The 13136-nt window shown below is 51.0% G+C and overlaps 1 protein-coding gene across 1 annotated transcript in view; it reads left to right on the top strand.

Moving 5' to 3' along the window:
• LOC126484540 (venom dipeptidyl peptidase 4-like) overlaps positions 1 to 13136 on the top strand; it is a 320902-nt gene that overhangs the window by 54074 nt on the left and 253692 nt on the right. The window contains exon 2 of the mRNA XM_050108088.1: positions 6262 to 6421. Coding sequence (XP_049964045.1) covers positions 6262 to 6421 — 160 coding nt within the window. The remainder of the gene's footprint in view (positions 1 to 6261; positions 6422 to 13136) is intronic.

The following is a 13136-nucleotide window of genomic DNA, read 5'->3' on the forward strand; positions in this document are numbered from 1 at the left end:
TCCTACGCACTGTTTTCGGTGTTTGCGCTTTCGGCACATGTCGTCACGGTGTGAGACTGAGCCCCTTTGTGGCGATTGTGGACGTTCTCTTCGTGAGGAACATACATGCACCCCACCACCTCGGTGCGTCAATTGTCGTGGCACCCACTCACCTAGATGCTTAGACTGCACCGCGTATCAGAAGGAGAAGAAGATTCAAGAACTCAAAGCTTTGGATCGTCTCTCTTATTCTGAGGCCAGGAAGAAGTATGACCACCTCCATCCCCTGACGTTGACCACTTCGCTAGCCTCAGTCGTGTCCCCTCCTTCCACAGTATCCTCACCCCTATCCAGTCCCCCCTCCACCTCCTCCACCCATCTGGGGTCTATGCCTCTGCCTCCCAAATCCCTCCATTCCAAATCCTCCTCCCCCGCAGCCCCCGCCACCTCTGCCCCAGGGGCCACTCCTCCTCCTCCTCCTCCTCCTCCTCTCCCCCCCCCCGCCGCCAGAGAAGCGATCCTCTTCTCAGGCGTCCATCGGGGAAACGTTCCGGACCCCGGCTTCCGAGGTCCGGCGTTCCAAAACGGACCCCGCGCGTGAGGACCTTCTTCGGGTCCAGCCCACCATCCCTGTGCCTCCTCGGACTTCCAAGAAGGCCTCCAAGAAGTAGTCTCTATCCCCCTCTCCACCCCGGCGCGTTTCGTCTGACGCTCCATCCGTGAGTCGCTGCTCCCGGCCGTCCTCAGTTTCGCCGGGACGCTCTGCTGCCAGGCGCTCAGCTGGCCTCTCGTCGGCAAATGATGCTGCCCCTCCTATGCAACCTGGGACAGCGGCCGCAGCTGGCGACGACTCGATGCAACAGAATCCGCCTCCCGCCGGTTGTAGCGTTGTTCCCTCGAAACCTGGCCCTCCGCGGCCGTCGAGGTGACCAGCTCTTCCCCCGTCTCGTTCCCCCCTTTTCTTTTGACTAGCGATAGCTTTGTTACATTGGAACATAAGAGGCATTTGATCTAATCGGGACGAATTACAACTGCTCCTCTGCCTGCACTGTCCTCTTGTCCTTGGTCTCCAGGAAACCAAGTTGTGCCCAACTGACCGTATTGCCTTTACCCACTATACCTCGGAGCGGTATGACCTCACCCCTGTGGACGGTATCCCAGCTCATGGTGGGGTCATGTTGCTCGTTTGGGACGATGTCTATTACCATCCCATCCCAGTGACCACCCCATTCCAAGCAATAGCTGTCCATATTACTCTCTCTGCTTTTACTTTTTCAGTTTGTACCATCTACACTCCATCGTCATCTGCAGTTAGTCGGGCTGACATGATGCACCTGATTGTTTAGCTTCCTCCGCCGTTTTTATTGTTTGGCGACTTCAATGCCCATCATCCCCTTTGGGGCTCTCCTGCATGTTGTCAAAGAGGCTCCCTCTTGGCGGATGTCTTCAACGATCTCAATCTTGTCTGCCTCAATACTGGCGCCCCGACTTTCCTCTCGGACTCTACTCATACCTACTCCCACTTGGACCTTTCGATCTGTTCTACCACTCTTGCCCGTCGGTTCGAGTGGTATGTCCTTTCGGACACCTATTCAAGCGACCACTTCCCCTGTGTCGTTCGTCTCCTGCACCACACCCCATCCCCACGTCCCTCGAGCTGGAACATACCGAAAGCTGACTGGGGACTTTACTCCTCCCTGGCGACCTTTCCGGACCACGATTTTCTCAGTTGTGACAGTCAGGTCGAATACCTCACGGCTGTTATCATCCATGCTGCTGAACGTTCCATTCCTCATACTACCTCTTCTTCACGTCGCGTTTCCGTCCCCTGCTGGAGTGAGGCTTGTAGAGACGCTATCCGTGCTCGACGACGTGCTTTACGCACCTTTCGCCGCCATCCTAAGTTGGCGAATTGCATTGGATACAAACGACTCCGAGCGCAATGCCGTAGAGTCATCAAAGACAGCAAGAAAGCTTGTTGGGCCTCTTTCACCAGCTCCTTTAACAGTTTTACTCCCTCTTCTGTCGTTTGGGGTGGCCTGCGCCGGCTGTCGGGCATTAAGGCCCACTCCGCGGTAACTAGACTGACCTCAGGTAATGAGGTCCTTGTTGATCCTGTGGCTGTCTCCAACGCCTTCGGCCGATTTTTCGCGGAGGTTTCAAGCTCCGCTCATTACCACCCTGCCTTCCTTCCCAGGAAAGAGGCAGAAGAGGCTCGGAGACCTTCCTTCCACTCGCTGAATCTGGAAACTTACAATGCCCCCTTTAATATGCGGGAACTCGAACGTGCGCTTGCATTGTCCCGGTCCTCTGCTCCGGGGCCAGATGCCATTCACGTTCAGATGCTGGCACACCTTTCTCCGGCGGGCAAAAGCTTCCTTCTTCGTACCCACAATCGCGTCTGGACCGGAGGTCAGGTCCCCATGCGTTGGCGTGACGCTGTCGTCGTTCCTATACCCAAAACCCGGGAAGGATAGACACCTTCCTTCTAGTTACCACCCCATTTCTCTTCCAAGCTGTGTCTGTAAGGTGATGGAGCGCATGGTTAATGCTCGGTTAGTCTGGATTCTTGAATCTCGCCGCCGCTCCGCTGTTGACCACCTTGTGACCTTGTCGCCATTCATCATGAACAACTTTTTCCGAAGCCGCCAAACGGTAGCCGTGTTCTTCGATTTGGAGAAGGCTTATGATACCTGTTGGAGAGGAGGTATCCTCCGCACAATGCACAGGTGGGGCCTACGCGGTCGCCTGCCCCTTTTTATTTATTCCTTTTTAACGGATCGAAACTTAATGGTACGTGTGGGTTCCGTATTGTCAGACATCTTCCTCCAGGAGAATGGAGTGCCTCAGGGCTCGGTCTTGAGCGTAGCCCTGTTTGCCATTGCGATCAATCCAATTATGGATTGCATTCCACCTAATGTCTCAGGCTCTCTCTTTGTCGATGACTTCGCGATCTACTGCAGTGCCCAGGGAACATGCCTCCTGGAGCGCTGCCCTCAGCGTTGTCTAGACAACCTCTACTCGTGGAGCGTGGCAAATGGCTTTCAGTTCTCTGAAGAGAAGACGGTTTGTATCAACTTTTGGCGATATAAAGCGTTCCTTCCACCATCCTTACATCTCGGTCCCGTTGTTCTCCCATTCGTGGAAGCAACTAAGTTTCTAGGGCTCACATTGGACAGGAAACTTTGTTGGTCTCCGCATGTCTCTTATTTGGCGGCCTGTTGTACACGTTCCCTTAATGTCCTCAGAGTTTTTAGTGGTTTATCTTGGGGAGTGGATCGCACTGTCCTCTTTCGCTTGTATCTGTTTATAGTCCGATCGAAGCTGGATTATGGGAGCTTCGTCTACTCGTCTGCTCGACCATCCCTCTTACGCCGTCTCAACTCCATCCACCATTGGGGGTTATGTCTTGCGACCGGAGCCTTCTACACTAGTCCCATCGAGAGTCTTTATGCTGAAGCTGCCGAATTACCATTGACCTACCGGCGCGACGTACTGCTGTGTCGGTATGCCTGCCGGCTGTTCTCAATGCAACAACACCCCTCTTATCAGTCCTTCTTCGCCGATTCTTTCGACCGTCAGTACGGGTTGTCTGTGTCTGCCCTGCTGCCCCCTGGAGTCCGCTTCCGTCGCCTGCTTCGACAATTGGATTTTGCTCTCCCTACCACCTTCAGAGAGGGTGAGAGCCCGTCACCACCTTGGCTCCAGGCTCCGGTTCCTATTTATCTCGACCTCAGCTCACTCCCGAAGGAAGGTACTCCGGCTGTAGTGTATTGCTCACGGTTTGTCGAACTTCGTGCTCGACTTGCCGGTCACACCTTTATTTACACCGATGGCTCCAAAACTGACGATGGTGTTGGCTGTGCCTTTGTCATCGGGGCAGTCACCTTTAAATACCGCTTCCTCGACCAATGTTCTAGCTTTACGGCCGAGCTTTTTGCTCTCCATCAGGCCGTTCAGTATGCCCGCCGCCACCGCCATTCATCGTATGTACTCTGCTTTGATTCCCTCAGTGCTCTTCAGAGCCTTGGAGCTCCCTATCCGGTCCACGCCTTGGTGCAACGGATCCAGCAGTCCCTCCATTCTTTCGCTGATAATGGTTCTCCTATCAGCTTTCTGTGGGTTCCCGGACATGTAGGAGTGCCTGGGAATGAGGCTGCTGATGCTGCAGCCAAGGCTGCAGTCCTCCTGCCTTGGCCAGCCTCCCATTGTGTCCCGTCATCTGACGTTCGTGGGTTTGTTTGTAAGAGCCTTGTGTTGTTGTGGTGGGATGCTTGGTCATCCCTCCAAGGAAACAAGCTCCGGGCAATAAAACCACTCCCAACTGCTTGGACAACCTCCTCTCGACCATCTCGGCGAGAAGAGGTCCTTCTGACCAGGTTGCGGATTGGGCATTGCCGGTTTAGCCACCGCTACCTGCTCTCTGGTGACCCAGCCCCACAGTGCCCTTGTGGTCAAGCATTAACAGTGCGCCAAGTTTCATTGTCGTGTCCCCGCTTTAGTCAATCTCGTGTTGTCCTGTCCCTGCCATCTACTTTAGCGGGTATTTTAGCTGATGACGCTCGAGCAGCTGCTCGTGTTCTGCGTTTTATAACTTTGACTGGCTTTTCCAAAGACATATAACTTTTTTACTTATTTTATCTGCATCTTTGTCAGGACTTTCTGGTGTCTCCCCCCTCCCCTTGAGTTTTACTAGATTCCATGTACTCTAACAATTGTGACTGGGCGCTAATGACCTCAGTAGTTGAGCGCCCTTAAACACCACCAAAAAAAAACATTACTGCTTGCCTATGGTGGTTTCATTGGAAGGATACTGAGACGTTACATACAGTCTCTCTCTAGATAGACTATTTACAAAGTTTCGTATGTGACTTCCCAATATCCTACCAATGAAATCAACCCACGCGGACAGTAATGTGATAATTGTAACTTATGATTTTTAAACGAACTTATTTCAACCATTTTTGGACGCAAAGCTATCTGAAACCGGAAGCATACTGATCATCATAAACACTTCGTGATGGATTGTATTGGGTGTAACACGTTTCTGGTAATTAGTTCCTCTCTTACACTTAATTTACCGTTTCCTTTTTTTCGTTAGAATATCAGCACCAATATCTCGAAGTGAGAGATTTATTGCACCAAGTAAACATTTATAAAAACTGACTAAATATTACTCTGGACTGAATAGACGTACGAGCTGCATCTCAGCAAAAAGTACGTTGATGTGTAGGGTTGAATTTTATTATCTTAATCTATTCTGGTTCAGTATTATTTAGAATTGAAACATTTGTTGCGACGTTCATAACTACCTCAAAATGTGCTCTGGATAATTTTCAGCTGTTCTTGTAACTTGTAAACTATTTGTATTATGGGCGATTTACATATAAACGGTTTTCAATAAGAACATTATTGGTATGAACGACCACTGTTGTTGTCGTCCGACGACGCACAGAACACAGTTTCTGCTTCAAACACTAAAAGTAATCGACTCAGCTAACCACGTGCACAGCCACAAGGTACGTCTTCATCTACATAGATACTCCGCAAGCCACGGTACGGTGCACGGTGGAGGTTACACTGTACCTGTACCATTACTAGTAATTTCCTTTCTTGTTCCACTCGCAAACAAATGTAGAGAAAAACTGTTTGCGTGCCTCCGTATGATCCATAATTTCTCGAATTTTATGTTCGTGGTCGTTATGTGCAGTGTATGTTGGTGGCGGTAGAGTAGTTCGGCACTCAGCTTCAAACGCCGGCTCTGCAAATTTTCTTAAGTGTTTGTGCAAAGGACGGCTTCCCTCCAGGGATTACCATTTGAGTTCCCAAACAACTCTCTAACAGTTGCGTGTTATTCAAACATACCGGTAAGAAACCTAGCGGCCCGCCTTCAAATTACTTGCATGTCTTCCTTCACTCCGAACCAGTACAGATACCAAACAGTCGAGCAGTACTCAACACTAGATCGTACCCGCATCCTATACGCGGTCTCATTTGCAGGTGAACCACTCTTTCCTAAGATCCTCCCAAGAAACCGAAGCCGACCAGTCACCTTCCCCACCACAATCGTCAAATGCTCGTTTCGTTTCATATCGCTTTGCAACGTTATGCCCAGATATTTAAACGACTTGTGTCAAGCGCGACACTAGTAATACTGTAACCGAACATTCTTCCCACTCATTCACATCCATATCACCTCGCCTGCCAGCACTCGCGCTCGCCTGCCGCCACTTCGTTCACCTGTCACCGTTGCTCTGACTGACAAGCCACGCCTTGTTGCAGGCTGCGGTGCTGCTGCTAGCCCAGCTGGCAACGGCAGCTTGTGAGTCAGGGCGCAGAAAGACGGCCACTGCTCCAAGGGCAGGGGACGAGCCGTTCTGCCTGCAGGAGTGCATCAGCGGAGAAATGACAGCCGAGGGCTTCGACGCCACCTGGGTAGGAGGTGAGTGTCAGAGTGCGGCCAGCTGTGGCCTGTTATTGCTGTTGGTTTCAGACACTCGTGGGAAACAAATGTGCTCATCTCAAGACTTGACCTAGGCACCCGTTTCTGCATAAAAAGAAATTCCAACCTCCGTACTTCTACGCCTATGTCACTATCTACCTACTCACCATGTTTTGTGTAACAGAGGGTATGTAGTGCACCATTATCGTTTCCGCCTCCCCCTCCTATTTTATAAGGGGACGTTAGACAAGTTTCTGTAATTATAGCACCATAGTCATTATGTAAGAACTAAACAGTAGGCGTATAGTTTACCTGTACTTACAAAAATTAGCTTCTAAATACCTTTAGGAGATACAGCTATGTGGCTTATTGAAAATGGTGTCTTAACTTACAATGTTTCGCACATGTGCACCATTTGTTGGCTATAGAACGTCTGGGCGATACTCAATTTTTCTCCGTCTCTTCGCCAGTATGTCTTTCTTCACTGCCTTTACAGTATCCTGTATTCGTGTCGTAAGAGTTCACACATCATACACAGGTGGACAGAACAGTTAGTGCTTAATATAACCCGACAAAAATGTCTGAGCGTTTCCTGCGGTGGTCGTAGTGGCTACTAATAATCATCTCTGCCGACCCGTCTATCCAGAAAGATTTCATCCAAAACGCACAAACCCCAATGTAGTTATGTTCCATGTTGTTCAAACTCCATCCATGGCCGAAGTTAATGTAATTGAGATGCAACATAGTAAACTGTTGCGGTAATAATGGGCTCAGTTAAAAATAATGTTCCAATAATTGTATTATGCGTTAGGCCACATCACGCATTCACTTTCAGACTACCCCTTATCTGCTGTACCGATATATGTTGGATCTCTCCGACTCCCTGACTGGGGTACCACTATATGTGGGGTCTCTCCGACCCCGAGATAGCAACATTGTCTGTTCCCTTTAGGGGAGATGTGAAAAGTCGCTTAATCGGAAAAAAATATCTCTAAGGCAGTCGTTATCTGCATCGAATCGTCTCATTATATTGTTAGCAAATAATCGCTTCTAGGCCTATCGTCTGGCTCAAAATGTGCAGGAGTTACACTTTGTACGCAGGGAAATGCAGTCGTTTGTGAGAAATCATAATCACAGTACTCTTAGACACGCCTCATTCTCTGGAAAGACGACACGTCGATTTCCGCGGACGACGCTGAAATACTGTACTCATGGTATCAACAGCACGTCATTCGCTACTACATGCACATCTATACTTCCCGGGTCACTTCACGGTGTGTGGTGGAAGATAAGCATTTATATGGGCTCGAATCTCTCTGATTCTGTCTTCATGGTCTTTGCGCGAGATACACTTTGCAGAAAACAGTATATTGGTTGACACTTCGAGGAACCTACACCCTCGGAACTGTGACCATAACGTGATGAATAGCGCCTCTCTCACACCGTCTGCCACTGCAGTTGGCTGAGCATCTCCATAACGTTTACGCGCTTGCTAAATGAACCTCTAACGAAACGTGCTGCTCTTCTTTGGATATTCTCTTTCTTTTTCAGTCCTGTCTGGTACGAAACATGTCCTGACGAGCAATATTCAAGTATTGGTCGCACGATTGTTTGGAAAGCTATCTGCTTTTTTGATGGACTATATTCCCTGAGCAAACTTCCAGCGATTTTGTTTGGCATTTGCCTTACTCGCAGGCATGTTGGAAAAGCCGTCAAGCGCCGACGCCACACTGCAGCTCACCGTCGTCGGGGTGGTTGCCACCTCAACCCCTCGACTACGCGGCCTTCCGGTTCTGCCCTTTTGCAGCACGACCTGCAGAGGGCCTTCGCGTGCACCTGACCAAAGCACAGACGGCGTGTAAATCAGCGAGAGAGGTTGCTCCTGCCACGAATCTGTCGCTGGATCCGCCAGTGTCCCGTGCAGGCAGTCAGGAGGAAGTGTACCTACGCCGCGAGTGTATTTAGGATCGCGCTGATCTCGGCAGTAAGGCCGCGGCCACCAAAGAGTACTAGTCTGCTTCGGATCCAGAGCCACCTACACCGCGCGTGGCTTCGCCTCCAAGAGACCTCGGCAACGTGCTCGTGGGCCTGTTGGTATTGTCAGACTCACTTGGCAAAACTGTAGAAACTGTAATCTGTTCCAATGTGCTCCATTCAAAGAGAGCGAGGACTTGAGCATTTGGAGAACGAACTCTGACTGTACAAGCAACTATTGTTGTTTCCTCAACCAAAACTTGTACTTAAAGTTCTCACGTTTAGTCGTGAAATTATTGTCCTGCTGTGTTCTGTACTGTGTCTTTTGGACAAACAGAGCGAGTTGGGTTTCACACGATCGTAGGTTCCTAGGTGGTTTCGGCTTCCAGATACGTCACAAGCCCAAGCATTAAACATGTTCCCAAATTCTGCAAGTAACAGACTGCGGAGAAATAGTTTTATATTGCTATGCGTCTTTTCGACGATCCTACCCGAAGAAGGGAATGACCTGTGCTTTTATCCAATCACGAAGTCTGCTGCTTCTTGGCTTGTCATCAACACTGCCAGTCTCTCCAAACTTTTCATGCCATCCTTTGAAGCTCTGCATATCTGGCGGATCTGGACCATAGGCATTCGGAGTTTTTACTGAACTGTGATAGGGGGCCGTGTTTCACGAAACGACAGGACACACTCAGTTCCCCTTGAACAGGTGCCATTGTGACAGCAGCACTACTCATACATTTCTCTATCTGTAAAACTTACGAGGGTGAGGGGGATCAGGATCAGATGCTATCAGAGCACATGTCCGAGTGCCAGATCGTGCAGAAGTGATACTACAATTGTCAATTATTCGGTTTGTTTCCACAACGACCTCTGGTTTTGCTTTCACAACCGTAAAAAGTCCTGTAAATAGCAAATATGGAACTTGTAACACAGTCTAATGCAACAGCTTTCAGATGCTGAAGACCCCCCTGCGGGTCCGGGGATTAGAATAGGCCCGAGGTATTCCTGCCTGTCGTAAGAGGCGACTAAAAGGAGTTCCACCCCCTCAAGGGGGTCGTTAGCGCCTGCGTCCGGAGACGGACGGTTCCACGACCTATCATCGTGGTCTTTTTGGTTTTTCACTTCTCGTTTCTTCCTTCCTTTTGTTGGTTCCTTTCTTTGCTCTTCTCCACCTCACTGTCTTCCTAACTCTTTCCCTTGACTTCTCCTTGCCTTCTCATTGCCTTTTTCTCCTTGCCTTCTCATTGCCTTTTTCTCCTTGCCTTCTCATTGCCTTTTTCTCCTTGCCTTCTCATTGCCTTTTTCTCCTTGCCTTCTCATTGCCTTTTTCTCCTTGCCTTCTTCTCCTTGCTTTCTCATTGCCTTCTTCTCCTTGCCATCTCTGGTCTCCGCTTCGGCGTTTGAGACAGTCTGTCCTCTTTCTCCCTCTCTCTCTTCTTTTTCCTCTTCTTCCTTCCTCCCTCCCTGTGCGTGCCTGAAGGCCGACCCACGCGTTCGCACGCGTAGCCGGTGACGGGGTAACGCGTAATTCCCCGCCCTGGGTAGACATGTAAAGCACGCGCGTACCCCCTGGTAAAGGCCAGGCCCGGGGAGGGGTGATTGCCTGAGCTGATACCTTCTGACCATGCTGATTGGTCCCTCCGTCTGTTTCTCGGGAGGTGTGACCTGAGGTGTAAACATTCACCTAAGGCGGGGGTACCCTCTGAGAGGTTCCCCACAGGGAAGGAGCGCGCCATCGGAGACGCTGGCAATCATGGGGGATTCCTCCGCAATGGATTCTACTCCATCTCTTTCGACTTCGACCCAAAAACGGAAACGTGACCAGCCAACAGTGACAAAAGTACTACCGCCTGCCCCACAGTTCCTCGTAGTTTCTCGATCTGAGGACGGAAAGGATTTTTCCTCTGTCAACCCTTTCGTTATTCAGAATGGCGTAGATGCCATAGCCGGATCTGTCAAATCTTGTACCAGGTTGCGTAACGGCACCTTATTACTAGAAACTGAGAGTGCCTTTCAGGCACAAAAACTGCTTCGGGCCACCCTCCTGTACACGTTCCCTGTCCGGGTGGAGGCCCACCGAACTTTGAATTCGTCTCGAGGTGTAGTCTATACTAGCTCCCTCGACGGATTGACTGACGAGGAGCTTCAATCATTCCTCGCTGAGCAGGGCGTGACGGCTGTCCATAGGGTCATGAAAAAGGTCAACAATGACCTTGTACCGACCCGGACAATTTTCTTGACCTTCGATAGTGTTAAGCTGCCATCGCGCATCAAGGCGGGCTACGAGGTTATTTCTGTTCGCCCCTATGTCCCGACACCTACGCGCTGCTACCAGTGTCAGCGTTTCAATCACACTCGACAGTCTTGTTCCAATGCGGCTAAATGTGTCACTTGTGGCAGGGATGCCCATGAGGGTGACTGTCCACCTCCGTCTCCTCGTTGTGTGAACTGTCAAGGTGACCATGCCGCCTCCTCCCGCGACTGTCCTGTCTATAAGGAAGAACGCTGTATCCAAGAAATTCGGGTCAAAGAGAAAGTGTCCACCTCGGCTGCTCGCAAGCTATTGGCTAGTAGGAAGCCCACGCTGCTCCCAGCGGGGAAATACAGTACTGTCCTCGCCTCTCCTCGGACTACCCGGGAGGTAGCAACCCAGACATGCGATCTGACCTTCAGCACCACGGTCGTCCGTTCGGCCAGTGCTAAGATCGCGCGGTCGACGTCTCCTCTTCCTCCCATCACCCCACAGACACGAGCACCTTCCTCAGCTTCTGCTAAGACGAAGGCATTGAAGTCAGATGCACGGGCCTTCAAGAAGGAACCAACCCGTGCAGACTTCCTCCGTACCTCGACCTCCCAGCCTTCGGCCGGTACTTCCACTACACGTCCTTCCAAAAAGGCGCATAGAAAGCACAGTTCTCCTTCTCCGCCACGGCGCATTTCTTCTCCTGCGCCACCCAGCGGTTGCCGCCCCAGGCCGTCATCCGTTTCGCCTGGCCGCACCGCTGGTAGCCGTACATCTGGCCGTTCACTGGCGGAGGAAGCTCCCCCTCCCGGCCATCCTCCCGAGATGGCCGATGACCCTATAGACCCTATGGACGATGACTGTCCACCTACTGATAGCGGCGGCAGTGCTCGCTCGAAGCCAGGCCCTAAGCGGCCTTCGAGGTGACCACTTCTCTCATCTTCCTTTTCTTACGATGGCACTTATTCACTGGAATATTCGCAGCATTCGCTCCAACCGAGAGGACTTGAAGTTGCTGCTCTGCTTGCACCGTCCGCTCGTCGTAGCCCTCCAGGAAACGAAGCTACGCCCATGCGATCAAATTGCCCTGGCACACTACACCTCTGTGCGTTTTGACCTACCCCCTGTGGTAGGTATCCCAGCTCATGGAGGGGTTATGTTGCTGGTCCGGGATGATATTTACTACGATCCCATCACGTTACACACCGGCCTGCAGGCAGTTGCCATCCGCATTACTCTCCCCACTTTTACGTTTTCCTTTTGTACCGTTTACACTCCATCGCCATCTGCCGTTACCAGGGCAGACGTGATGCAACTTATTGCTCAGCTACCTGCACCATTTTTGTTAACTGGAGACTTCAATGCCCACCATCCCCTTTGGGGCTCTCCAGCATCCTGCCCGAGGGGCTCCTTGTTAGCAGACCTTTTCAACCAGCTCGATCTTGTCTGCCTCAATACTGGCGCCCCTACTTTTCTTTCGGACACATCTCACACCTATTCCCATTTAGACCTCTCTATATGTACTCCCCAACTTGCACGCCGGTTTGAGTGGTATGCACTTTCTGATACATATTCGAGCGACCACTTCCCGTGTGTTATCCATCTCCTGCAGCAGACCCCCTCTCCGTGCTTCTCTAATTGGACCATCTCCAAGGCAGACTGGGGGCTCTTCTCTTCCAGGGCGACCTTTCAGGATCAAACCTTCACAAGCTGCGATCGTCAGGTCGCACACCTCACGGAAGTCATTCTCGCTGCTGCTGAATATTCCATCCTTCACCCTCCTTCTTCTCCACGTCGCGTACCGGTCCCCTGGTGGACCGCAGCATCTAGAGACGCTTTACGTGCTCGTCGACGTGCTTTACGCACGTTTAAACGCCACCCTACAGTGGCGAATTGTATCAATTACAAACGATTACGTGCTCAGTGTCGTCGTATTATCAAAGAAAGCAAGAAAGCCAGCTGAGCTGCTTTCACAAGCACCTTCAACAGTTTTACTCCTTCTGTTGTCTGGGGTAGCCTGCGCCGGCTATCTGGCACTAAGGTCCACTCACCAGTTTCTGGCTTGACGGTGGCGAATGACGTCCTTGTGGCCCCGGAGGCTGTCTCCAATGCCTTCGGCCGCTTTTTCGCAGAGGTTTCGAGCTCCGCTCATTACCACCCTGCCTTCCTCCCCCGCAAACAGGCAGAGGAGGCTAGGCCACCTAACTTCCTCTCCTCGAATTGTGAAAGTTATAATGCTCCATTCACCATGCGGGAACTCGAAAACGCACTTGGCCGATCACGGTCCTCTGCTCCAGGGCCAGATTCTATTCATATTCAGATGCTGAAGAACCTTTCTCCTGCGGGTAAAGGTTTTCTTCTTCGTACATACAATCGCATCTGGATTGAGGGACATGTTCCCGCATGCTGGCGCGGGTCTATTGTTGTCCCGATTCCTAAGCCGGGGAAGGACAAGCACTTGCCTTCCAGTTATCGACCTATCTCGCTTACCAGCTG

This window comes from Schistocerca serialis, chromosome 6 (assembly GCF_023864345.2).
Source record: "Schistocerca serialis cubense isolate TAMUIC-IGC-003099 chromosome 6, iqSchSeri2.2, whole genome shotgun sequence".
NCBI lineage: Eukaryota > Metazoa > Arthropoda > Insecta > Orthoptera > Acrididae > Schistocerca > Schistocerca serialis.